Source organism: Phacochoerus africanus, chromosome 12, assembly GCF_016906955.1.
Source record: "Phacochoerus africanus isolate WHEZ1 chromosome 12, ROS_Pafr_v1, whole genome shotgun sequence".
Lineage (NCBI taxonomy): Eukaryota > Metazoa > Chordata > Mammalia > Artiodactyla > Suidae > Phacochoerus > Phacochoerus africanus.
The window spans coordinates 58,254,802-58,282,025 of NC_062555.1; the positions used below are offsets into that span (position 1 = coordinate 58,254,802).

General features: G+C 34.4%; 1 protein-coding gene across 1 annotated transcript in view; it reads left to right on the forward strand.

The window, feature by feature from the left end:
- Positions 1–27,224, forward strand: part of DNAJC1 (DnaJ heat shock protein family (Hsp40) member C1) — a 198,800-nt gene that overhangs the window by 86,748 nt on the left and 84,828 nt on the right. Inside the window, exons 8-9 of the mRNA XM_047755503.1 lie at positions 1,781–1,871; positions 13,804–13,967. Coding sequence (XP_047611459.1) covers positions 1,781–1,871; positions 13,804–13,967 — 255 coding nt within the window. The remainder of the gene's footprint in view (positions 1–1,780; positions 1,872–13,803; positions 13,968–27,224) is intronic.

Sequence of the window (27,224 nt, forward strand, 5' to 3'; positions counted from 1 at the left end):
CTAGAAGTGGGAATGGAAAGAATAAGAGATACATTTTTATTATATTGATTCAGTGATTTTAGAAATGCCCTGTTATTTCCCTAATTAATTATCTAGTGGAAGATTTCTGATATAACCCCAGGAGACATAGATCCCAGGTGAAAGATGATAATCTATCCCATTCTAGGTTTAAGTGTTCATGTATTTACATCTGAATTGAGATAGAGCAAAGGATTGATTTTGTTCATTTCCTGCAGAAATAAAACCCTCTCAGATGGGTCCATGATTTATCTGCTCTAGGAATTGTGCAACCTGGGAATGTTAACCTAGAGTTATCTTTTTTTTTTTCCCCATTTTGGCAGCACCTGCAACACATGGATGTTCCTGGGCCAGAGATCAAACCTGCGCCACCATAGCAACCCAAGCTGCTGCATTGACAATGCCATATCCTTAACCTGCTGCACCACCAGGAAATTACACCCTAGAGTTATCCTTGATCTTTCTTTTTCTTATTCCACACTGGACAGTCATCAAGCCCTTTCATTTCTTTCTTTAAATAAGGTTTCTCATATATTTCAATCTAATTCAGCTCAGTGAACACTTATCAAGTGCCTGCCTAATTCTACATATAGTGCCCTGAACATACAAGTACTCCCATCTCAAATTTCTCATGTTCTGGGAGGGAATACAGCATTGTACAGGCAATCATAAAAGTGAGTTTAAATACAGAAGCAGTATACAGGAGAGATTATTCTTCTAGTCAGGGTCAAAAAGACTAGCAAAATAGGGTTTTCAAGGGTGAATAGAAGTTCTTCAGAATAATGGTAGGGAAGCAAAATATTCTAGCTAGAAGGCAAAGCATAGAGAAAGACATGGAAGCAACACAGTGTAGCCTGAAATACTACAAGTAGTATTTCTATAGAATAGATGAAGTTTGGGTCAAGGGCTGGTAGAAAATGATCTGGTTTTGCTTTTTTCACTGTCGGGATCTTCATATGCCTAGAGCACCAACTTGTTTTTTCCATATCTGTAATTATTGAAAACCTAGTCTTTTTTTCAGCATTCTGCTAAAGTCACATCTATCGTATATGCCCCTCCTTGAGACTTTAACCACTATATCTTGACACCTAAGTATCTGTGTACAGTATGTGTCCTCAATCTTCAACTCTCAGTGGTGTGACAACTTTCACTTGTAGCTACATGGTCATAGGGGTTTCATAATCAAATTTGCATATAATAATTTTGAAAATGTTTTGGAGTAATATGAAAATAGTGTTAGTGCTTTGTCAGTCACAATAATATAATTTACTGTACTACCAAATAGTTCAGTTCAGCAAATGTGTTTTTCTGCTCTCTATCCATGTATAATATTGAGAAAATATACAGTGGAAGAAAATAGGAAGATACCTCATTTATGTATATTTATTTATACATACTATACTTTTACATTGGTTTATTTTTATCAGAGCATTCAGCATTAACTTTACTTAAACTTACTTATATTCATTTAATTTATGGCTCTCATTAGTTCTTTTTTATATAATGATTTTTATTTTTTCCATTATAGCTGATTTACAGTGTTATGTCAATTTTCTACTGCACAACAATGTGACCTCAAAGACAGAAAAATCATAGAGAACTGCCTATTCAATTTCTTCTGTTCATCATAAAATTTGAACATATAAACACAAAGGAAGACCACTTGTTAAATGAATACACTGCTTTAAATTGAAGTTATGTGGGAAATACCATCAAAGCATACTGACTTTTATGTTAATTTATTTGTAACTTCTTTTTTCAGGATGCTGGGCAGTTTTATGCTAAGTATAAAGAAACAAAATTGAAGGAAAAGGAAGATGCATTGACTAGAGCTGAACTTGAAACACTTCAAAGTGAGTTTTAAACATTGTCTTATTGTATTAACTGTATCACATAAAACTGATTATTTAAATTTGGATTTTCCCTTAAATTCAGCAGTAATTAAATTTTCTGTGCTTTTTTTGCTACTCTCTAGAGTTACTTGTACCTAATGTACTATATATGGGAAATTCTACATTAATAATTTCCAAACCACTGCAGCTCAGTGTCAGAAGGAGAAATAAAATTAACATGGGGTCATATAGTTGCTTTAATCTGGGAGGCATCAAAAATCTAGAAAGTCCTTAAATACTCCAGTGCTGCAATTGTTATTGATATTTAGTGCCGAGTCTACCCAATTGATCACCAACTTGCTATGTTACATTAGTAAAAGGGAAATCTGAGAACTTCAATGATTTTGTTTTCGTTTGTATTATTGTTATACAACATGCTTGGCTAACGTATCAGTATGGTGAAATCTTCCCTCAAACTCTAAAGACAGTTCTTGCTCTGAGTTCCCATCGTGGCTTAGCAGAAATGAATCTAGCCAGTATCCATGAAGATGCAAGTTCGATCCCTGGCCTCGCTCAGTGGTTAAGGATCCCATGTTATGAGTCAGGGTTTTCTCTGGATAGATGACATTGAAAAACTTACTGTCTCTGGAGGAGACAGTTTGGGGGGTGGGGGGATGTTCTTGGGTTGCGGGATGGAAATCCTGTGAAATTGGATTGTTATGATCAGTATACAACTACAGATGTGATAAATTCATTAGAGTAATAAAAAAAAAGGATCCCATGTTGCCGTGAACTGTGGTGTAGGTCACAGATGCGTCTCGGATCTGGCATTGCTGTGGCTGTGGTGTAGGTCAGCAGCTGTAGCTCCGACTGGACCCCTAGCCTGGGAACCTCCATATGCCGTGGAATGCAGCCCTAAAAAGACAAAAGCCAAAAAAAAAAAAAAAATTGGGAGAAAAGTTGAACATAAAATTAAAAGAAGGCATTTCCTCAGCCCTGGTCTTGTCTAGTTTTCTGTATCTACATCTCCCCCCCATATATATATATATATATATATATATATATATATATATATATATATACATACTATACTTTTACATTGGTTTATTTTTATCAGAGCATTCAGCACTTCTTAGCATTAATTTATATGTTTATTTTGTTTGTTCTCTAGTCCCCTAAATGGAATGTAAGCTTCATGAGGGGAAGGACTTTGTTTTGTTCACTGTTATGTCTGTCCAAGGACCTTAAAGAGTCCCTGGCACACAGTAGGTACTCAATAGGTAATTGTTGATTAAATTCATGGAGGTGAAGTCTCTTCTTTTAAAAATTCAAATTTGAGTGTTTTTGGTTCAAACTTAATTCCCCTCTACCTACCTGGATTCCTAGAGGAATGAATGGTGTGCATGGTACCAATCTAGGCACAGAGGACAGTACAAACACCATTAATACCCGGTCAGTTCACACCTAGAAACATATATAAATCCACAGTGTGTGTAGTTTACAAAACAACTTGTGTGCTTTTGAAGGTGTACAGTAAAAGCTATTCCTGCAGCCCATAAGTAATTTAGCCAAATGAAACTGGAAAAAGAACTGTGGTATTAGTAACACATTCAGCTCACACTTTCAACATACAGAAAAACGATGATGGCTCTTTTCTCCCTCATATACTGAAAGTCCAGCTTTCTGCCTTTACCCTGACACCAGACCATGGTTTGAGAAGAGAGGAGTTATAGCTCTCTCCAGACTGAAAGAGAGTACATTGCCATGACCTAAATGTGACTTTGAGGATTGTTTTTTAGGCCCCTAAACACAGATTTATTATCTTAGAGATGTGTGGATCGGAAGTCTGACATGAGTCTCACTGGGTTAAAATCAGGGTTATCAAGCAGGGCTGCGTTCCTTTTCCAGCTTCTCGAGGCCTCCCACTTCCTTGGATCATGACCCCCTTTCTGTTTCTTCAGAACCAGGATGTTTCATCTCTCTGACTCTTCTGTAGTCGCATCTCTGTGACTAGGAAAGTTTCTCTGCTTTTAAGAACTTGTGATTAGATTGGGCTAACTTGGATAACTCAGGATAATCTCCTATCCCAAGGTGCTCAGCCTTAATCACATCTGCAGAGTCCCTTTTGCAAGGTAAGGTAATATATTCCCAGGTTCTGGGGATCAGAACATAGTCATGTTTGGGGGCCATTTTTTGCCTTCTACAACCTTCGGGTGTCTGGGCAGCTTTAGTACAGGGACTGTTTCCTTTTCGTCTTTGTGACTGAAGCATTGAATATAGTGTCCTCGCACAGAGTAAGTGTTTAATAAATGGATGAATGAATAAATATATGACAATGTAATTCCATGAATAAAGAGTGACATATGAGCACCTATCTTTGTACAGGATGCTGTTTCAAAGAGCACATAATTTAATTCAAAAAGTTTCAACAATTAGGAGTTCCTGTTTTGGCACTGCAGAAACGAATCTGACTAGGAACCATGAGGTTGCAGGTTCCATCCTTGGCCTCGCTCAGTGGGTTAAAGATCCGGCATTGCCATGAGCTATGGTGTAGGTCGCAGACATGGCTAGGATCTGGGGTTAGCTGTGGCTGTGGCATAGGCTGGTGGCTACAGCTCTGATGGGACCCCTAGCCTGGGAACCTCCATATTCTATGGGTGCGGCCCTAAAAAGCAAAAAAAAAGTTAACAATTAAAAATACAAGTAATATTCACATAAACTATGTAATTGTTAACTATGTTAGAGGATTACATACTAAAGTTGACTGATATATGTGTTGAAGAGTAAGGGTGGGCAAATGTTTATTATTATTACAGTAAACCTAAGATTGAAACAAAGTTAAAGTTATAGCAGTTGTTGAAATAGTTTTAATTTGAATAAATCAATGAATAAATGAAACTAAGTGTAATTTTTATATAATTTTTACTTTTAAGTAAAATTATTACATAAAAATTTTCTAAGCCTTTTAAGACTAGTCAAAAGGAGGGGAAACAAATCACATTTACAAGAAAAGAGAAAAATCAAACTAAGCCACAATTTACCTGTGAAGGCAGTTTGCGTACACTAACTTCATTGCTTTTCACAGTGATGCTTTCATGACTGTTTTTCCAAAAATATTCAAAGATTTGCTCTGCCGAAGAATTCCATAGCAATTTTTCAGATTTAATAATTCTCTCTCTTATTTTGTTATTACTATTTAAAAATACTATGTAATATTTATAATATTACTAGGTATTGCTAATAAACACAAATTTTAAAATCGGTAAATATCTGAAAACTATGTGCCAGCAAAAAAATGTGTAATAGTCTTTTAAAAAATTTGAAAATTCATCACTAGCTTATTGTTCTTGATACTCAGTACCAGAAAACATTAAAAATAATATTCATATTAGGCTCAGAGTATTAAGACTTCTGTTACTCATATTTAGATATCAGTGCTGTATTTAGAAAAGGTGGTGGTAGTGACATTAAGAATGTTAAAGAGACACCATCAAACTCCTAGAAGAAAACATAGGCAAAACACTCTCTGACATCAATATCATGAATATTTTCTCAGGTCAGTCTCCCAAAGCAATAGAAATTAGAGCAAAAATAAACCCATGGGACCTCATCAAACTGAAAAGCTTTTGCACAGCAAAGGAAAACAAAAAGAAAACAAAAAGACAACTTCCAGAATGGGAGAAAATAGTTTCAAATGATGCAACTGACAAGGGCTTAATCTCTAGAATATATAAACAACTTATACAACCCAACAGCAAAAAAGCCAATCAATCAATGGAAAAATGGGCAAAAGACCTGAATAGACATTTCTCCAAAGAAGATATACAGATGGCCAACAAACACATGAAAAAATGCTCAACATCACTGATTATAAGAGAAATGCAAATCAAAACCACCATGAGATACCACCTCACACCAGTCAGGATGGCCATCATTAATAAATCCACAAATAACAAGTGCTGGAGGGGCTGTGGAGAAAAGGGAACCCTGCTGCACTGTTGGTGGGAATGTAAACTGGTACAGCCACTATGGAGAACAATTTGGAGATACCTTAGAAATCTATACATAGAACTTCCACATGACCCCGCAATCCCACTCTTGGGCATCTATCCGGACAAAACTCTACTTAAAAGAGACACGTGCACCCGCATGTTCATTGCAGCACTATTCACAATAGCCAAGACATGGAAACAACCCAAATGTCCATCGACAGAGGATTGGATTCGGAAGAGGTGGTATATATACACAATGGAATACTACTCCGCCATAACAAAGAATGACATAATGCCATTTGCAGCAACATGGATGGAGCTAGAGAATCTCATCCTGAGTGAAATGAGCCAGAAAGACAAAGACAAATACCGTATGATATCACTTATAACTGGAATCTAATATCCAACACAAATGAACATCTCCTCAGAAAAGAAAATCATGGACTTGGAGAAGAGACTTGTGGCTGCCTGATGGGAGGGGGAGGGAGTGGGAGGGATCAGGAGCTTGGGCTTCTCAGACACAACTTAGAATAGATTTACAAGGAGATCCTGCTGAATAGCATTGAGAACTTTGTCTAGATACTCATGTTGCAACAGAAGAAAGGCTGGGGGAAAAATATAATTGTAATGTATACATGTAAGGATAACCTGACTGACCCCCTTGCTGTACAGTGGGAAAATAAAAATTATTAAAAAAAAATGTTAAAGAACAGTCACCTAACTGTTACTAATATTAGAAATTGCCATATATATTTAAATGTAGTCTCTAATGTTTACATGCAAAGAATCTTTTAATTAATTGTGTTAACTTCATTACAGTGTCCTACATTGTATACTTTAAAATTAATACATAAAGGCCCCAAATCCCCTAGTGTGCATTTCATTTGCCCCCATCCTTCTTAATTTTAAAGACCATCATTGGAATACTGAGTTCATAATAACATTTCCATCTGCTTAATTGAGTAAATGCATCTCATGCAGATTAGCAGTAGCTATTTTATGCTGCCTGTTTTTCATGGCCTAATTGCTAATCTGCCCTCAAGTCTATCTGCTTTACTGCTGAGATTGTGCAGTGTCCTCTGAGGGCTACACTTGAGCCATGTTGAGTAGGGTGTGGTGGTCTTACTAAATGGTGTTTTAGAGGGAGAAATCTGAAAAGGGTAATTTCTTCAAAATAAATATTACCATTCTTCTGTGAAGTCTTTACCTCCGAAAATGTGATAATCTATTTGGAAGTGTTTCAGTATTTATTTCTTTGTTATAAACTTTCAATCCATGTTATATTTTACATTAAATAAATATAAGACTTTTTCAATGCTAATACTTTTATACATTCTCTAATTATATGAGTTTTAATCTAAATCAATAAATGTGTGTTATAATTACTATAATGAAAAAGCCCACATCATGAATGGAAAAAAATGAGCTATAAAGAAATTGATTGTAAAGGTTAAAATTTGAATAGACAGAAGGGGGAAGGCAGGGTAGAGGGAAAATGTAATATTTCACTTTTTTTCTCTGTACCTTATATGAGTTAGGAAAAAAAGCAAGATCAAATAACCAAAACCCTATTGCTGTGTACTTTTTGTTTGTTTGTTTTTTGTCTTTTAGGGCTGCATCCACGGCATATGGATGTTCCCAAGCTAGGGGTCGAATCAGAGCTACAGCTGCTGGCCTACACCACAGCCATGCCAACCCCAGATCCTAGCTGTGTCTGCAGCTTACACCACAGCTCACGGCAACGCCTTTACCCACTGAGCGAGGCCAGGGATCAAACCTGCATCCTCATGGATGCTAGTCAGATTCTTTTCTGCATATAGGCTAGTCAGATTCTTTTCTGCTGGACCACGACAGGAACAAGTACTTTTTTTTAATCTGCAGAAATAATGGTTCCAGACACTGCCAAATTCAGTGAGGCTTTTGCCCTATATTTTCTTGGAAGACTTTTAGTTTTAGGTTTTATACTTAAGTCATTGATCCATTTCAAGTTAATTTTTGTACATGGTATTGGGTAAGGGTCCAACTTGCTATCTAGTTTCCCCAGCACCATTTGTTGAATTAACAGTTTATTTAAATTTTTATTTTGAAATAATTATAGATTCATAGGAAATTGCAAAGATAGTACAGAAAGGTCCCATGCTCTCTTCTCTCAGTTCCCCCCATTGGTTATCTTCTATAACTGTAGTATAATGTCAAAACTGGGAAACCGACATTGATAGAAATTGTGTGTATAGTTCTCTGCCATTTTATCACACACATACATTAATGTAACCACAATACCTGTTAACCACTAACCTTTTATAGTCACACCCATCACCTTCCCTCCCCTCCCCCCATTATCCCTAATACCTGGCAATTACTGATCTATTTTTCATCTGTATAACTTTATCATTTTGACTATATGATTTCCAGAATGTGAATGAGAACAATACAGTATGTGTTCCTTTGAATCTGGCTTTTCTACTCATTGTAATGTCTTTGAGATTAATTTAGTTGTTTCATATGTCAATTAATTCATCCCCTGTTATTTAGCGAATAATATTCCATGGTATGATTGTACCACAGTTTGTTTAACCATTCACTTATTGTAGAACATTTTGGTTGTGTATAGTTTTTGGCTGTTATAAATAAGTCTTCTGTGAACTGTTATGTATAAATTTTTGTGTAAACCCAGAAGTGCAATTGCTGCATCATATGATAAGCTTATATTTAGTTTTAAGAAATTGCCAAATTAATTTCCAGAGTTCCTGTACCATTTTATACTCCTACCAGAAATGTATGAGAGATTTAGTTTCTCTTCATTCTCACCAGAATTTGGCGTTCTCACTGTTTTTTATTTTAGCTATTCCAATAGGTGTGGAGAGATATTTCATCTTGTTCTTAGGTTGCATTTCCCTATGGATAATGATGTTGAAACATCTTTTCATGTGCTTATTTGCCATGTGTATATCCTCTTCAGTAGAATCTTTGTTCATGCCTTTGGCTTGTTTTCTACTTGAATATATATATATTTTTTACTGTTGAGTTTGAAGAGTCCATTTTTATATGTGTTCTAGATATGATTCTTCTTCCAGATAGGTGGTTTACAAATAGTTTCTCTCAATATGTAGCTTATCTTTTCATCCTCTTAATAGAGTCTTTTATAGAGCAAGAGTTTTTTTAATTCTGATGAAGTCCAATTAATTGTTGTTTTTTATGGATTGTGCTTTTGATGTTATATCAGAGAATTGTTCATCAGGCCCTAGTTCTAACGTTTTTGTCCTATGTTACAATTGCACATTTTACATTTAAATCTATGATCCATTTTTTACTTAATTTTTCCATAAAGTATGAGGTTTAGGTTAAATTCATTTATTTATTTATTTTTTGCTTATGGATATCCAGTTTTACCAGCACATTAAAAAAAAAAAAAACGAAAAACTATTCTTCCTTCAATGAATTACTTTTGCATTTTGTCAAAAATCACTTGGCCTCACTTGTTTAAGGGCTATTCTAACTCCTCTGTTCTGTTCCACTAGTCTATATACCTCTGCCAATATGAAATATTGATTATCGCAGCTCTACAATAAGTCTTAAAATCAGGTAGAGTGATTCTTTCTATTTCTTTTTCAAAATGTTTTGGCTATTCCATTTCCTTTAGCTTTCTCTGTAAGTTTTAGAGTAATTTTGTGTGTATCTATCAAAAAAAATGTTATTGGAGTTTTGGTAGGCATTATGTTAAACTTATATAATAATTTGGGGAGAATTGACCAATTTACTATCTTGAGTATTTCTCTTCATTTATTTGTATCTTCATTAATTTCTTTATTGTTTTTGAGTCCTTAGCTTATAAATCATGCATATATCTTGTTAGATTTATATCTAAGTGTTTCTTTTTTTATGTTGAGTGATTGTAAATGGTATTGGGTTTTTAATTTCAGTTTTAAACTGTTCACTTAAAGAAATTCATTTGACTTTTGTATGTGGATCTTGTATCCTGCAACCAATTTGTATTTACATATTTACATATTAGTTCTAGGAGTTTTAAAGTAGATTCCTTCCATTTTCTATGTAGACAGTCATGACAATAGGGATAATTTTTTTTTCTTTTCAATTTTTATGCATTTTATTTCCTTTTAATGCCATATTTTGCTAGCTAGAACTTCCAGAATTATGTTGAACATGAATAGGCAGAGAGAAGACATTCTTCCTCTGTTATAAACTTTAGGGGGAAAGCATTTACTGTTGTACCATTAAGTATGATGTTATCTGTAGGGTTTTTGTAGATGCTCGTGACCAGGTGTTGAGTTTTGTTAAATTTTTTCATCGGTTAATATAATCATGTGACATTTCTTTGGCCTATTAATATTTTGAGTTACACTGATTGAATTTTGAATATTGAACACCAGATCCTTATCCCACTATGACACAAGGGAACTTCCAGGGACTGGTTCTTTGAAAAGATCAATAAAACTGACAAACATTTGCCGTTTAACACAAAAAATGAGAAAAAAGTTACCAGTATTTTAATATTAAAACATGAGAAATCACTGCAGGACAAGCAGACATTAAAAGGATAATAAGGAACAACTTTATACACATAAATTTGACAATTTAGATAAAGTTGACCAACTGTTTGAAAAACACAGATTACCCTAACTCACTCATTAAATAGATATGTGAAATAGTTATTTGAATAGCCTTGTAATTATAAAGTAATTTTAATTTGTAGTTTAAAATCTACCAAAAAAGAAATATCCAGGCTTAGATAAGCTTCAGTAGAGAATCCTACCAGATATTTAAAGAATTAACATCAATTCTATTTTCTTCAGAATAGAGAAGAAGACTTCCCAATTCATTACATGATGGTAATATTACCCTGATACTGAAATCATATAAAGTTTCCTCATTACAAAGTTTTGTCTTGTTAATGCTGCTGCTTTTCCGGTCTTTTGGCTAGAAAGAGAAAGCTTTAAAATTCCATTTTATTGTTACTACTAGCATTTCTGTTCTTGTTTGTGTTTCTGGGTTGCAAGCTTCTCTAGGACCAAGTCTGGGATATATGAGGCCATAAGAAAACCCAGAGAAGTTACCCTTGGAGCTCACTGGGTCCTGCTATTCCTAGTTGGTCCATCTCTCCAGCATTCATATTCTTCTTGTGTTTGTTTCATGTGTATAACATTTAGGATTTTTATGGGATTTTGGGGTTTTTTTTTTTTTTTTAGTGCAAGTTCTTTGGTTTGGTTTGGTTTTGGGGTGTTTTTTTGTTTGTTTTTTGTTTTTTTGGTCTTTTTAGGGCCGCACCTGAGGTATACAGAAGTTCCCAGGCTAAGGGTTGAATCAGAGATTCACTTCCGGCTTACACCACCGCCACAGCAATGCCAGATCCTTAACCCACTGAGCAGAGCCAGGGATTGAAACCACGTCATCATGGATACTAGTTAGGTTCGTTATTGCTGAGCCACAACAGGAACTCCTTGTGTTACTTTCCTAAGGTAGTTTTTTAAATGCTTATTTCAAAAGATTCAAATATTTATGGTTATGATCAACACCAAGAAATAAATACAACCAGATTTATTTGTTTCCTTTTTATAGCTGATTCTTTATAAGCAACCAAATTTAGTACAGATGAGATACTTTCTGGTGTATGTATGTTTTCCCTTAGCAGTAATTTGTTGTTCAAAATAAAGAAAATTACAAGAAATTGAATAATGTGACAGACTTCATAAGGAGCCATTTATATGACCTCTTCTTTTCTGAAAAATAATTTTGAAAAAATAAGAACAAAAAGCTGGAGTTCGCATTGGCACTCAGCAGTAACGAACCCAACTAGTATGAGAGGATGAGGGTTCAATCCCTGACCTTGCTTAGTGGATTAAGGATCCAGCATTGCCATGAGCTGTGGTGTAGGTCGCAGATGAGGCTTGGATCCAGCATTGCTATGGCTGTGGTGTAGGCCAGCAGCTACAGCTCAAGATTCAACCCCTAACCTGGGAACTTCAAATACCGTGTGTACAGCCCTAAAAAGACAAAATAAACAAACAAAACCTAGCCTCCTCTTTAGGCTCATATTTTACTCTGGTAACACTATATTTTTTTACCTTTAAAGTAGACTCGTGTCATTTAAGATACTAACCACCTACTATGGTATCAAGGTTTGTAGGGTTTTTGTGTGTGTTTTATTTTTTTGTTGTTGTTGCTGTTTTTTAAATTATAGATGATTTCCAATGTTGTTGTGCAGGGGTTTTTTTAAGTCACCATTTCAAAAGTCTGTATAGATAAAGGTATTGATGCAGTATAAGATAAAATACAGTATTAGATACCATGTAATTTCTAGTTAAGGTAACATCCTTTTTAAGTAGAACTTTTCCCATGACTGTATATTTTTAATGTACATTATTTTTGGCCAGTTTTTCTGTTGGGCTGCTTATCCTTTTGTCAGTTTCTAAAATCTCTTTTGTATTCTATATTTCAACCTTCTATTTGTACTCTGGATTGTAGATGATCTTTCCAAATCTGTTATTTCTCTTTCTTTCTTTCTTTCTTTTTTTTTTTTGTCTTTTTAAGGCTGCACCCGTGGCATATGGAGGTTCCCAGACTAGGGGTCTAATCGGAGCCATAGCTGCTGGCCTACACCACAGCCACAGCAGCTCCAGATCCAAGCTGCGTCTTTGACTTACACCACAGCTCATGGCAACACTGGATCCTTAACCCACTGAGCAAGGCCAGGGATCGAACCCTCAACCTCATGGTTCCCAGTCACATTCGTTTCCACTGTGCCACAGGGGGAACTCCTATTATTTCTTTCTTGATTTGTTTATTCTGTATTTTATCTTTTTCTTTAGCATCTGGTTTTCAGTCTTAGTTTTCTCCTTCCTTTAAATAGCACAGGTAGGTTTTTTTAGATTTGTTCTTGCAAGATTTTTATTGTTTTGGTTTTTAAAGTCAAGTCTCTTAATCAACTGGGATTTATATATTGTATTATTGTGTCCAATTTTCTTTCAAATGGATATTCACTGTGCCAGCATCATTTACTAAATCCTTTTCCAACTGAACTGAAATATTTATGGATTCTCTGTTCTCTTCTAGGAATTTGTCTATTCATAAGTCAATATCATTTTATTACATTGGCATTATGGTTCATGTAAACATATACACACAGAGGATGGTGAAGATATGGTTATAAGGAGGCAGGAGTTTTCCATTGGTGATTAAGAGTAGGGTTGCTTCTCAGTGTTAACTTTCTAATCAAAAAGGGATTCAGTGAAGAGACCAGTTGATAGACATTTGTTGATAACTACCCCTGATGTTGTCAGATTAGATTTTTGGCTTTGTAAAATGTTGAAAAGAGCTGACTTTCTGCCAAAAAATATGTTTGGGGATATATAATTTTCCTCATATCTTCTTTAACAGAAGAGAAAATTAATACTTTTTCTAAGGGCTAAGTTACTTGCCCAATATTATGTAACTATTAGGTGGTAAAGGCAGGAGTAAAATACCAATGACCAGGCTCTTTTTATTGTGCCAAAATGCAGTATTTCATGAACAGTACTTTGGAACCTAAGATATGTACAAATTGTTGTGGTGATTATCGCATAATCATCTATCATTAGCATCTGTGAGTTTTATTTTAAAACAATTCAAGGGATAATACACAATAAAATATGTAACTATTTATAGCAAAGCAGGTCTATTTTGATGAAAGAACTATATATATGTGTGTGTGTGTGTTTGTGTGTGTGTGGTTTTTTTTAAGTTTTATTGAAGTATAGTTGATTTACAAGGTTGTGATAATTTCTGCTGCACAACAAAGTGATTCAGTCACACATATACACACATGCATTCTCTTTCAGATTCCCTCCCACAGAGTATCACAGTATATTTATGTGTTCTTTCAAGGTGTAGTCTATGAAGTCTATGAATAAAATGTTAGAAATTCTTTTTATTCTTTTATTAATTTGTTATTTTAAACATTTTTTTAGAGGAGAAGAAAGTTAAAGTAAAAAAACCAAAACCTGAATTTCCTGTATATACGCCTTTAGAAAGTGCATATATTCAGTCTTACGATCATGGAACTTCCATAGAAGAAATTGAGGAACAAATGGATGATTGGCTGGAAAACAGAAACAGAACACAGAAAAAACAGGTAAATTTTTAAGAGTTTGTCTTAATTGAGTAAAATACACACAGGAAATTACATAAAATATAGATATACAGCTCAGTAAACTGTCACGTGGTAAACCCAGTTAACCATTGCCAAGGGCAAGAAATAGAACATTGCCAGTGTCCAGAAGCCATAGTCATGCTTCGTCTTGGTCCCTACCTTTCTTTTCTTCCACAAAGATAATGATTGTCCTAACTTCTAACACCAGAGATTAGTTTTTCCTGTGGTTCGAAGTTTATAAATGGAATTGTTCTATCTTAGTCCCTTCAGGCCACTATAACAAAAACACAATAGACTGGGTGGCTTAAGCAACAAACATTTATTTCTCACAGTTCTGAAGACTGGGAAGTCCAAGATCAAGGCGCCGGCAGATTCGGTGTCTGGTGAGGGCCCTCTTCCTATTCATAGACAGCAGTCTTCTCGCTGTGTCCTCACGTGGCGGAGGAGGTGAGAGAGCTCTCTGGGGTCGCTCTTCTGAGGGCAATGATCCCATTCATGAGGGTGCCACCCTCATGACCTAACCAGCCCCCAAAGCTCCCACTCCCTAATACCGTCACAATGGGGGTTAGGATTGCAGCTTATGAATGGTGGGGACACAGACGTTCAGTCCACAGCACATTCCATATTGGCTCTTTTACATCTGCTTTCCTCTATTCAATATAGCATTTGTGATATTTAGTCATTATTGTGTGTAGCAGTAGTCTGTTCATTTCCGTTGCTATTAGTCCCTTTAGAAGTATAGCACAATTTATTTTTGTTGGAGGTTTGTGTTGTTTCCAGTTTTTGACTATAATAAATAAGTTTCCTGTAAACATTATTATATTTTGAGTACACGTATGTGTAAATTTCTATTTTTGAGTTAAGTTGCAGGGTCAGCATTAGTAAATAATTCAGAATAGGTTTTTTTTTTTAATGTTTGTATCAATTTATACCTCAGCAGCAGGATATGATAATTTCAATTGCTTTATGTTCCTGCCAACATGAGGTCTTTTATATTTTTAACTATTCTGTTAGATGTGTAGTGATATTTAATTATAGTTTAATTTGCATATTCTTTGAGGAATAAGATTGAACACCTTTTCTGATATTCTGATATTCTCCTATGTGAAGTGCCTTTTCAAGTCTTTTTTTTATTGGGTTGCTTATGTTTTCTCATACTGATTTATAAAGAGTTTTTAAATATATTTCAGAAGTAGATCTTTGCACATATTTTCTCCCACTCTGGCTTGCCTTTGCAGTCTCTTAATGGTGTATTTTGATGACCAGTATTACTAATTTTAATCATCAATCTTTTCTTTTTCTTTATCTGGTGTGTTGTATGCTGTGTTCAGGAAATATTTTCCCACTTTGCAGTCATAAACATATTTCCAAATTTTTCTAGAAGCTTTAATACTCTACTTTTTATGTTTAGATTCATAATCCCCTGGAATTTATATTTGTATTTAGTGTGAAGTAATGATCAAGTTTAACATTTTTTTCAAAAGTTTTCCAAACCAATTGACCCAATACCGGTTAATGAAAAGACTGCTGCCTACAGTTTTGCAGATCCTACCTTTAGTGTAAAACAACTGTCCACAGCTTTGTAGGCCTGTTTTTAGACTTGTTCTATTGATCTACTTCTCCATCCTTGTACTGATACCACACAATCTTAATTACTGAAGCTGCATAATAGATATCTGGTATGGTAATTTTCCAGCTTTGTTTTCCTTCTGTAAGATTTCCACTTTATATTCACATATAAACTTTTAAAGTAACTTGCCATTTTCCACAAATTATTCAGCTGAGATATTAAATTAGGATTACACTGACTATATAGGTTAATTTAATTTCTACAGCCCATGAATATATCTTTTTTAAAAATTTAAATAATGTGTTACAGGGTTTTGTGTGTACATATTGCATGTTAAAAAAGTATCCTGTGAGTGTTCTAGTTGTGGCTCAGCAGGTTAAGAACCTGACTAGTATCCATGAGGATGTGGGTTGGATCCCTGGTCTCACTCAGTGGGATAAGGATCCAGGGTTGCCATGAGCTCTGGTGTAGGTCACAGATGCACCTTGGATCCAGTGTTGCTGTTGCTGTGGCCTCACTGGCAGCTGCAGCTCTGATTCCACCTGAAGCCTGAGAACTTCCATATGCAGCAGGTGTAGACCTAAAATATATATATATATATATTCTTTGATATTTAGTGTTTTTAGATGACATTGTATTATTTCTTAAATTTCACTTTCTAGTTCTATTTGCTATATAGAAATACAATTTATTTTTGTGTAATAACCTTGTATCCTGCAACCATGCTAAACTTATTTTCTAGCACTAACAATGTCTCTGAATATTACACATTTTTTTTCTTTTGTGCTGATAAGGCGCTCTAGTACATGTAGACTGGAAGTGATAATAATAAGTATTCTTTCATTTCCAATCTCAAAAAAAGCTTTCATTAGTAAAACTTAATGTTATCATTAAAATTATGTATTACTTTATTTAACTAATTATGATATATGCTCTAGGCTTTTTATAGCATTTTTTATTGAGATATACTTCACATAACTAAATTCACCATTTGAAAGTGCACACTTCAGTGGTTTTAGCCTGTTCACTATGTTGTGCTACTATCACCACTATCTAATTCAAAAACATTTTCATCACCCCGAAAAAATAAATAACCATTTACCGTTAGCAGTTAGCTCTAGTTCTCTGCTCGCCCCTTCCCTGGGAACCACTAGTCTACTCTCTGTCTGTATGGATTTCCTATTCTAGACACGTCATGTAATTCGTATCATACAATAGCATCCTTTTGTGTTTGGCTTGGCATAACATTTTCAAGATTTATCTGGCTTGTATTTAACAATACTTCATTTCTTTTTATGGTAAAATAATATTCCATCATGTAGATATGGCACATACTGTTTATCCATTCATCAACTAATGGGTACTTGATGTGATTCTACTTTGGGGCTGTGATAAAAATGCTATGAACATTCATGTTCAAGTTTTTATGTAGTCTTTGTGGTTTCTCCAGGGGTTACAGTTAACATCTTAATTTACAGCACTCTAGTTATAGCCAACTTAGTTTCAACAGTGTTAAAAAACTTTCCCTCATATAATCTGTTATTGTCAGAAATTAAATCTTTATATATTGTGTGCCTGTAAACTTAGATTTATAGCTATTGTTTTATACAGTTGTCTTTTAGTGAGATAAAGAAATAAAGAATAAAAAATACATTTATGCTCTTTTTTTATATTTACCTGTGTAGTTACCTATCCTTGTGCTTATTTCTTTATATGCCGTTAAGTAACTGTCTAATGTCCCTTCATTTCATCCTGAAGGTTTCCCTTTAAGCCCTTGTAGGACCAGACTGCCAGCAACAAACTCTCTCACTTTTTATTTATCTGGGAATATCAAGACTTCTCCTTCACTTTTGAAGAAAAATAATTAGTTTTGCCAGAAAAATAATTTTGGTTTGACTGGTTTTTTCTTTCAGCACTTTGATTACATCATCCCCACTACCTTCTGCCCTCTTTTGTTTATGGTTAGAAATCAAATATTAATCAAATTGATGATCTCTTGCAAATGATGAATTACTTGTCCTTTCATGTTTTGAAGATTCTCTTTGTAGCTTTTGATCGATTTGATTATGATGTACGTAGGTGTAGATTCCTTTGAGTTTATCCTTTTGGGTTTTTTTTTTATCATTTATTTATATTTTTTTTTCTGCTGTACAGCAGGGTGACCCAGTTACACCTATGTGTATACATTCTTTTTTCTCACATTACGTGTTCCATCATAAGTGACTAGACAGAGTTCCCACTGCTACACAGCAGGATCCCATTGCTAATCCATCCCAAAGGCAACATTCTGCATCTATTTACCCCAAGCTCTCAGTCCCTCCCAGCCCCTCTCCTTCCCCGTTGGCAACCACAAGTCTCTTCTCCAAGACCATGATTTTCTTTTCTGTGGGAAGTTTCCTTTGTGCTGTATATTATATTCCAGATATAAGTGATGTCATATGGTATTTGTCGTTATCTTTCTGATTTACTTCACTCAGGATGAGAGTCTCTAGTTCCATCCATGTTGCTGCAAATGCCATTATTTTATTCTTTTTTATGGCTGAGTAGTATTCCATTGTGTATATATACTACATCTTTCTAAGCCAGTCATCTATCAATGGACATTTGGGTTGATTCCATGTCCTGGCTATTGTGAATAGTGCTGCAATGAACATGCAGGTGCATGTGTCTTTTTTAAGGAGAGTTTTGTCCAGATATATGCCCAAGAGTGGGATTTCTGGGTCATATGGTAGTTCTATGTACAGTTTTCTGAGATACCTCCATACTGTTCTCCATAGTGGTTGTACCAGCTTACAATTCCCACTAACACTGCAGGAGGGTTCCCTTTTCTCCACACCCCCTTCAACATTTGTTATTTGTGGACTTATTGATGATGGTCATTCTGACTGGTGTGAGGTGGTATCTCATGGTAGTTTTGATTTGCATTTCTCTAATAATCAGGGATGTTGAGCTTGTTGGCCATCTGTATATCTTCCTTGGAAAAATGTCTATTCAGGTCCTTTGACCATTTTTCAATTGGGTTGTTGGCTTTTCTGCTGTTGAGTTGTATAAAAGTTGTCTGTATGTTTTAGAGATTAGGCCTTTGTCAGTTGCCTCATTTGAAACTATTTTCTCCCATTCTGTAAGTTGTCTTTTTGTTTTCTTTTTGGTTTCCTTTGCTGTGCAAAAGCTTGTCAGTTTGACAAGGGCTGATTGGTTTATTTTTGCTTTTATTTCTGTTGTTTTGGGAGACCAAAAATATTTGGTCTCCCAAATATTTGTAAGGTTGATATCAGAATGTTTTGCCTATGTTCTCTTCCAGGAGTTTGATGGTGCCTTATCTTATATTTAAGTCTTTCAGCCATTTTGAGTTTATTTTTGTGCATGGTGAAAGGGTGTGTTCTAGTTTCGTTGATTTGCATGCAGCTGTCCAGGTTTCCCAGCAATACTTGCTGAAAGACTGTCTTTTTCCCATTTTATATTCTTGCCTCCTTTGTCAAAGATTAATTGACCAAAAGTGTCTCGGTTTTGAGCTTCAAATTTTAAAAGTTTTGACCATTATTCTTCAAATTTTCATTCCCTCTCCCCTCCCCCTTCCCCTCTGTCACTGTTATTGTGTGTATATTGATATGCTTAATGGTATCTCACAGGCCTCTGAGGCTTTATTTTTCTTCATTCTCTTTTCTTTCTGCTCCTCGAGTCAGATCATCTAAGTGGATCTCTCAGTTTGCTGACTGTTTTTTTTTGCCAGTTTAAATCTACTGTTTAGCCCCCTCTAGTGAAATCTTAATTCAGTATTGCTTTTTTCATCCTCAGAATTTCTACTTTATTCCTTTTAATATTTTCTACCTATTTATTGATATTCTCAATTGGATGACATTTTGTTCTCATACTTTCCTTTAGTTCTTTGGACATGGTTTCATTTAACTTGTGAAATACTTAAAATAGCTAATTTAAAGCTTTTGTCTTAGAAATTCCATTGTCTGGGAGTTCCCTGGTGGCCTGGTGGTTAAAGGATTCAGTGTAGTCACTGCTGTGGCTTGGGTCCCTGCTGTGGTGCAGGTTTGATCCCTGGCCTGGGAACACATGCCTGCTGTGGGCATGGGGGGGAAAAAAAAAAAAAGAAATTCCATTGTCTGGTCTTCCTCAGGCAATTTCTGCTTATTTCTTTTTTCTTTTATATGGGTCATACTATATTGTTTCTTTACAGGTATAGTGATTATTATTGTTCCTGTTGAAGACTGGATATTATAACTGTTACAAGTTGGCAACTCTTAAAATTCAGATTCTGTCCCCTTTCCGGGGTTTATTATTATGTTTGGCTTATTGTAGTTGTTGTTTGCTTGTTTACTGAGTATTCTACAAACTCTGTTTCTTTTGTCTTGTGTAGCCACTGAGTATCATTCCATTAGCTTTGCTTCAAAGTGCTGTAGGCCCTGCCACTAATGAAAGTTCTTCCCAGGTCTTTTCTGACCATGCTCACAGGCCTGAGCATCTTATTTCTCAGCCTTTCTTCCCAAGCTTTTTGGTTAATATATTGTTTGCCCAACTTTCCTCAGGAAGCAATGGCTAAGAAACTAGTCTGAACCATTTTCCCAGAATGTGCCCAGGGAAGAGCTTTTAGCATTAGGCCAGTTTTCAGTTAGGGGAAATAAAGATAAGCCCTTTGAACTGGTCTTCCATAGAGCCTACAGGTCAAAACAAATGATTACATTTCCTTGAAAATTAGTTCATTCTGCTCCCTCCAGTATCAAGGTTGTTATTTTCCTAGATAGCGCTGAGCTATGGAACAGGGAGTAAGACTGGGGTAAGTTAAAGTAGCAAAACGTTGCTGTTCTTACCAAGAATCATCTGTTTTTCTTGAATACATGTTAATCATAGTGCAACAAGCCTCTGTTAATAATTTCCAGAGTTTAGAGAAAGTTGATTCTGTCATATTTTGACCATTTTTTGGTTGCTTTTATAGCAAAGGTAGAATTTGGATTTCCTTACTTTGCCATTTTCGTTAACATCACTCTTTGAATTTTAAAAATCAAATTAAGTTCTTTCCCTAGATTTGCTCCCTGGTGACTCAGCAAGTTACAGATCTGGTGTTGCCACTGCTGTGGCTCAGGTCAGTGCCACAGGTACAGCCAGAAAAAAAAAAAATTATTTATTAAAAGTGAATGTTGTAAAATGTTATCAGATACTTTGGGGAGTTCCCATCATGGCTCAGCAGTAACAAACCTGACTAGTATCCGTGAGGATGTGGGTTTGATCCCTGGCCTTGCTCAGTGGGTTGAGGATCTGGCATTGCTGTGAGATGTGGTGTAGGTCGCAGACTCAGCTCGGATCTGGTATTGCTGTGTCTGTGGTGTAGGCCAGCAGCTGTAACTCCAATTCTACGCCTAACCTGGGAACTTCCACATGCCATAGGTGCAGCTCTAAAACAAAACAAAACAAATCAATTATGATTGTAAGCTTTTTTACCTTGATTTTATTAATGAGATGAATTACATATATTATTTTTCTAATATTAAACCACCTTGATTTCTTGAAATAAATCCGTTTGATATGATTTCATATTATTTTGTTTAGGATTTTTTACTTTTATATTTATGAGAGAGATTGATCTATGATTTTTCTTTTTTCCAATAATATCTTTTTCAGGTTTGGTATTGGTCATATGTTAGACTTAGAAAATATGAATTTTTTCAATGAATTTTTATTATATTTATAGTTGTACAACCATCATCACAACCTAATTTTACTTTTCCATCAAATATGAATTTCTTAACCTTTTTATTTTGGAGTAACTTTAGATTCATGGGAAGCTGCAAAGTCAGTACAGAGAATTCTAATGTACATTTAACCTAGTTTTCCCTAGTGGTTGTATCTTATGTAATACAATAAAAATTCAAAACCATGAAAATGACATTAAATACAGTGGCTGTATATAGTTGTATGCCATTTTATCACATGTGCAGATTTATGTAACAACCACTGCAATCACGATATAGAACTAGGCAAGATACAGATCATAGATATATCACTCATGCTTCTTTATATTCACACCCATCACCTTCCCACCATCCGTAACTGCTGACAACCACTAATTTATTCTTTCCCAATAATTTTGTCACTTTGAGAATGTTATATAACTATAATCATTTACTATGTGACCTCTTGAGATAGACTTTTTAAAATGCTTTTCATTTTTATTCCTTTTTTTTTTTTACTGAGGTGTAATTGGAATATAGCATCACATTAGTTTCAGACTTAAAACGTCATGATTTGATTTTGTATATGCTGTAAATATATCACCACAGTAATTGTAGTAAACATCCGTCACCATACATAGTTCCAATTTTTTCTTGTAATGAGAACTTTTAAGATTTACTCTCCTAGCAGCTTTCAAACGTGCAGTACAGTATTATTAATTATAGTTACCATGCTGTGCCTTAACATCCCTAGGATTTATTTATTTTATAACTGGAAGTTTGCACCTTTTCACTCATTCCATCCACCCCTCACTGCCAGAGCCCCACCTCCTATAAAAACCATTTGTTCTCTTTTCTTGAGCTGAGTTTTTTGGCGTTTTGTTTATATTTGCTAAGATTCCTCTAAAAAAATTGAGATGATATGGTATTTGTCTTTGAGTTATTTCACTTAGCATAATGCCCTCAAGGTCCATCCATGTTGTCACAAATGGCAAGATTTCCTTCTTTGCATGGCTGGAGAATATTCCTGTTCATGTCACATTTCCTATATCCTTTCATCCATCAATGGACACTTAAGTTTTTTCCATATTTGGCTATTATAAGCTATCTGCAACAAACATTAGGGTGCATATATCTTTTCACATTAGTGTTTTTTCTTTTTTTAAATAAATACCCGGAAGTGGAACTTCTAGATCATATGGTAATTTTATTTTTGATTTTTTTAGGAACCTCCACATTGTTTTCCATACTGGTTGGACCAATTTATATTCCCACCAACAATGCACAAGGGTTCCCTTTTCTCCATACCTCTGCTAGCGCTTGTTATTTCTTGTCTTTTTTATAGTAGCCATTCTAACAAGTGTGAGATGATTATCTCATTGTGGTTTCAATTTGCATTTCCCTATTCATTAGTGATGTTGAGCATCTTTTCATGTACCCATTGGCCATCTGTATGTTTTCTTTAGAAAAGTGCCTATTTAGATCCTCTGCCCATTTTTTAAATTATATTGTTTGTTTTTTTCTACTGAGTTTTGTATGGGTTCTTTATATATTTTGGATATTAGCCCCTGTCAGATGATTTGCAAATATTTTCTTCCATTCAGTAGGTTGACAGTTTATTATTTTGTTGATGGTTTCCTTTGCCGTGCAAAACTTTTTAGTTCATTAATGAAACAAGTGCCACTTGTTTATTTTTACTCAGTTGGTTTTTTGGTTTTGTTTTCTTTTCTTTTTGCTGTGGGGCTGTATGAGTTCCTTAGAGGTTTTGATATTAACTGCTTACTGAATATGTAGTTTATATTTTCTCCCATTTCATATGTTTACTTTTTATTTTGTTGATGGTTTCCTTTGTTGTGCAGAAGCTTTTTAGTTTGATATAGTCCCATGTATTAATTTTTGTTTTTGTTGCCTTTGCTTTTGGTGTCAAATCCAAAAAATCATCACCAAGACTGATGTCAAGGAGTTTATTGCCTATATTTTCTCCTAGGAGTTCATAGTTTCTTTTATTCAAGGCTTATTCCATTTTGAGTTGATTTTTGTGTATGGTATAAGCTAGTGGTCCAATTTCATTCTTTTGCATATTGCTGTCCATAAATGATTGTTTTTGTCCAGTTTTGTCAAATGCATCCATTCAGATGATCATGTGGGTTTTTTCCTTCATTTTGTTAACATGGCATATCACTTTGATTAATTACAGTTGTTGACACATCCTTGCATCCCTGGAATAAATCTCATTATATCATGGTGTATGACCCTTTTAAAATACTGTTGAATTTGGTTTGCTAGTATTCTGTTGAAGATTTTTGCATCTTTGTTTATCAGGAATATTGGCCTATAATTTTTTTTCATGGTTTTCTTGTCTGGTTTTGGTATCAAAGTAATGCTAGTCTTGTAAAGTTAGAAATGTTCCTTCTCCTATTTTTTTTAAGAGTTTGAGATGGACTGGGGATAATTCTTTAAATGTGGTGGAATTCACCAATGAAGCTATCTGGTTCTGGACTTTTGTTTTTTGGCAAGTTTTTGGTTACTGATTCACTTCCCTTGCTAGTAATTAGTCTGTTCAGGTTTTCCGTTTCTTCCTGACTCAGTCTCGGTAGGTTATGTGTTTCTAGAACTGTATCCATTCCTTCTAGGCCATAACTTGTTGACATATAGTTGTTCACAGTAGTCTCTTATGATGCTTTTTATTTCTGAGGTATTGATTGTAATCACTGCTCTTTCGTTTCTGATTTTATTTGAGTCCTCTCTCTTTTTTTTTTTTCCTTGAGTCTTGCTGAAGGTTTGTCAATTTTATTTATCTTTTGAAAGAACAAGCTCTTACTTTCATTAATCATTTCTGATGTTTTTTTGTCTCAGTTGCATTTATTTCTACTCAGATCTGTATTATTTCCTTCTCTCTAATGATTTTTGGCTTCATTTGTTCTTTTTCTAATTCCTAGAGGTGTAAAGTTAGGTTATTATTTGAGGGTTTTTTTTTGGTTCTTTATGTAGCCATTTATTACTGTGAACTTCTCTTTTACAACTGTTTTTGCTACATCCCATAAATAATGTTGTGTTTCCATTTTCAGTTGTACTTATTTCATTTCATTCATGGTTTTTTATTTCTTTTTGAATTTTTTCTTTGATTGGTTTTTCAGTAGCATGTTGTTCAATCAGCATATGTTTGTGAGTTTTGTTTTCTTGTAATTGATTTCTAACGTCCATGCCAAAGGTGCTTAATATGATTTCAGTCTTCTTATTTTTAAGACTTGTTTTGTGGGCTGACTAGCATATGATCCATCCTGGAGATCCATGTGCACTTGAGAAGAATGTGAATTCTGTCACTTTGGGGTGGAATGTTCTGTATATGTTTATTAATTCAATCTGGCCTAATATATTGCTTAAGGCCAATGTCTCCTTATTGATTTGTCTCTCTGGATGATTTACCCGTTGACATAAGTAGGGTATTAATGTCCCCTACCATTATTCTATTGCTGCCTATTTCTCCCTTAATTCTTTAATATTTTGCCTTACATATTTAGGTGCTGAGGTTTACTTTTTTTGTAACTGATGTTATGCTCTTAAGATCCCTCCAAGTGTTTTGAACGCATCCATAGTTTCTTTTTATTGCTGAATTATAATCCATGGTGTGCATAGAGTATAGTTTAAATATCCCTCTACCTAAGGACATTTTGATTGTTTCCAGTTTTTGCCTGTTACAAACAAAACTGCTATAAACAGTTTTTTGTGTAAATGTAAGTTTTCGGTTCTCTCATGTGTATACCCAGAAGTGGAATTGCTGGGTCATGTATTAGCTCTATGTTTAACATTTTGAGGAACTACCAAACTTTTTCAGAGTGGCTGCACCATTTTACTTTTCCACCAGAAATACATGAGAGATCCGGTTTCTTTGCATCCTCAGCATCTTTTCATTGTCACTGAGGCATTGTTAAGTGTATAACATTTTATTGTGTTTTTAGTGTCCTTTTCCTTAATGACTGTTACGTTGAACATCTTTTCATGTCCTTATTTGCCATGTGAATATCCTCTGCAGTGAAATATCCATGTCTTTTGCCTTTTTTCTAATTAAATTATTTGCTTTTTTTTCTTTTTTTGCTATTGAGGTTTGAGTGCTTGCTATATATTCTTAATATACATCTTTTACAGATGTTTGGTTTTGGAAGTGTTTTTTCTCAGTTTGTAACTTGTCTTTTCATCTTCTTAATAGAGTCCTTGGCAGAGCAAAAGCTTTTAGTTTGGGTAAAATCTAGTTTATTATTTTGGCTTTTTATGTATTGTGCTTTGGAGTAGTGCCTGAAAAGTTTTTACCATATAGTAGGTCCCAAAGGGTTTCTCTTATTTTCTTCTAAATATTTTATAGTGCTATAGTTTATATTAAATATATTATCCTCTTTATAAGTTAATTTTAATTTTAGGTGTGAATTTTATGCCCTGGTCTTTCTTTTTTTTCCTATGTATAATCCAGTTACTTTAACACCATCTGTTTAAAAGATTGCGCTTTGTTTTTTATCCTGAACTAGTTGCATAAAACTGGAATTATTTCTTCTTAAATATTTAGAAGAAATCACTACAGAGCCATTACGGTTTTCTTGGAAGGATATTTTTAATTGCTAACTAAATTTCTTTAATACTTATGTGATCATTCAGGTTTTATGTATTCTTTCTGTGTCATTTTAAGTAGGTTGTATTTTTCCCAGGAGTATTTTGATTTGTTTAAATTATGAAATATATTGCTATAAAGTCATTCATTGTATTTTCATTTGCTGTTTATAACAGTGCTGTTTAGTCACATTTTCTGTAATTATGGAAATGTTCTAAATCTGTGCTGTTCAATATGGTATGTGGCTACTAACTTCTTAAAATTTGGCTGGTGTGATTAAGGAACTAGACTTTTTCATTTTAAATTTTATTTTAAATAGCATCATGTGATAAGTGACTATCATGTTAGCATACATCTTGGAGGTGTCTATAATGATTTCCTCCTTTACTTTCCTAATATTAGATATTTGTGTATTTTTGTTCTCTTTTTCTCTTTCAATAGTCATTTCAGTTTAAGTTATTAATCTTTTTAAAAACTTTTTTTTTTTGGCCTTTTTTCTGTCTCTATATTGTATGCTTGTTTTCTGTGTCACAGATTTCTGTTCTCATTATTTCCTTCATTTTACTTTCTTTAATTGGTATTTGTATCTAAAAGATGGAGATTTACCATATTACCTTCCAGCCTTTGTTGTAATATATGTATTAAAGACTCTAAATATTCTGCCAGGAGTGGCTTTAGCTATAAAGCCACAAGTTTTGATATTTTGTGTTTTCATGTGCCGTTCAGTTAAAAATATTTCTAATTCTCATTGTGATTGCTTTGTTGGTGCATAGACTCTTTAGGTGTGTATTTTCTAACATACAAAAACATGAGAATGTTCTGGGTATCTTCAGGTTAGTAATAGCCAGCTTAATTGTTTTGTGATCAGAAAACACATTCTGGGATTTCAGTTCTTTGAAATGTGTTGAGACTTGATTTATAGACTAGTCTGTGGTCAGTTGTTTTAAGTAGTCACTGTACTCTTGGAAGAACTGTGTAGCTTGTTAACTAGTTTTTAGGCAGCTTGTTTAACCAGTAACAATGAGAGAAGTATTAAAATCTTCCATTGAGGTAGATTTTTCAGCTTTTCCTTATACTCTGTCAGATTTTGCTTTATATATATTGAAGCTGTTTGAATTTTGGATATTTATATCTTTGGATAAATCAAACTTTTACCATATGAACTGTTTCGGCTTACGTCTAGTGATGCTTTTTCACTTAAGTTTTCTTTGTCTAATATTAACATAGCTATACTAGCCTTCTTTTGGTTATGTTTGCAAGGTGTGTTTTTTTCCATCCTGTTACACTTTGTTTCTTTATACATTATATAGGCCTCTTATTATTGTGCTGTTTAAAAAATTTATCCTGACAGTATTTGAATTCATTTTTATTTAATACAGTTACTAACTTTT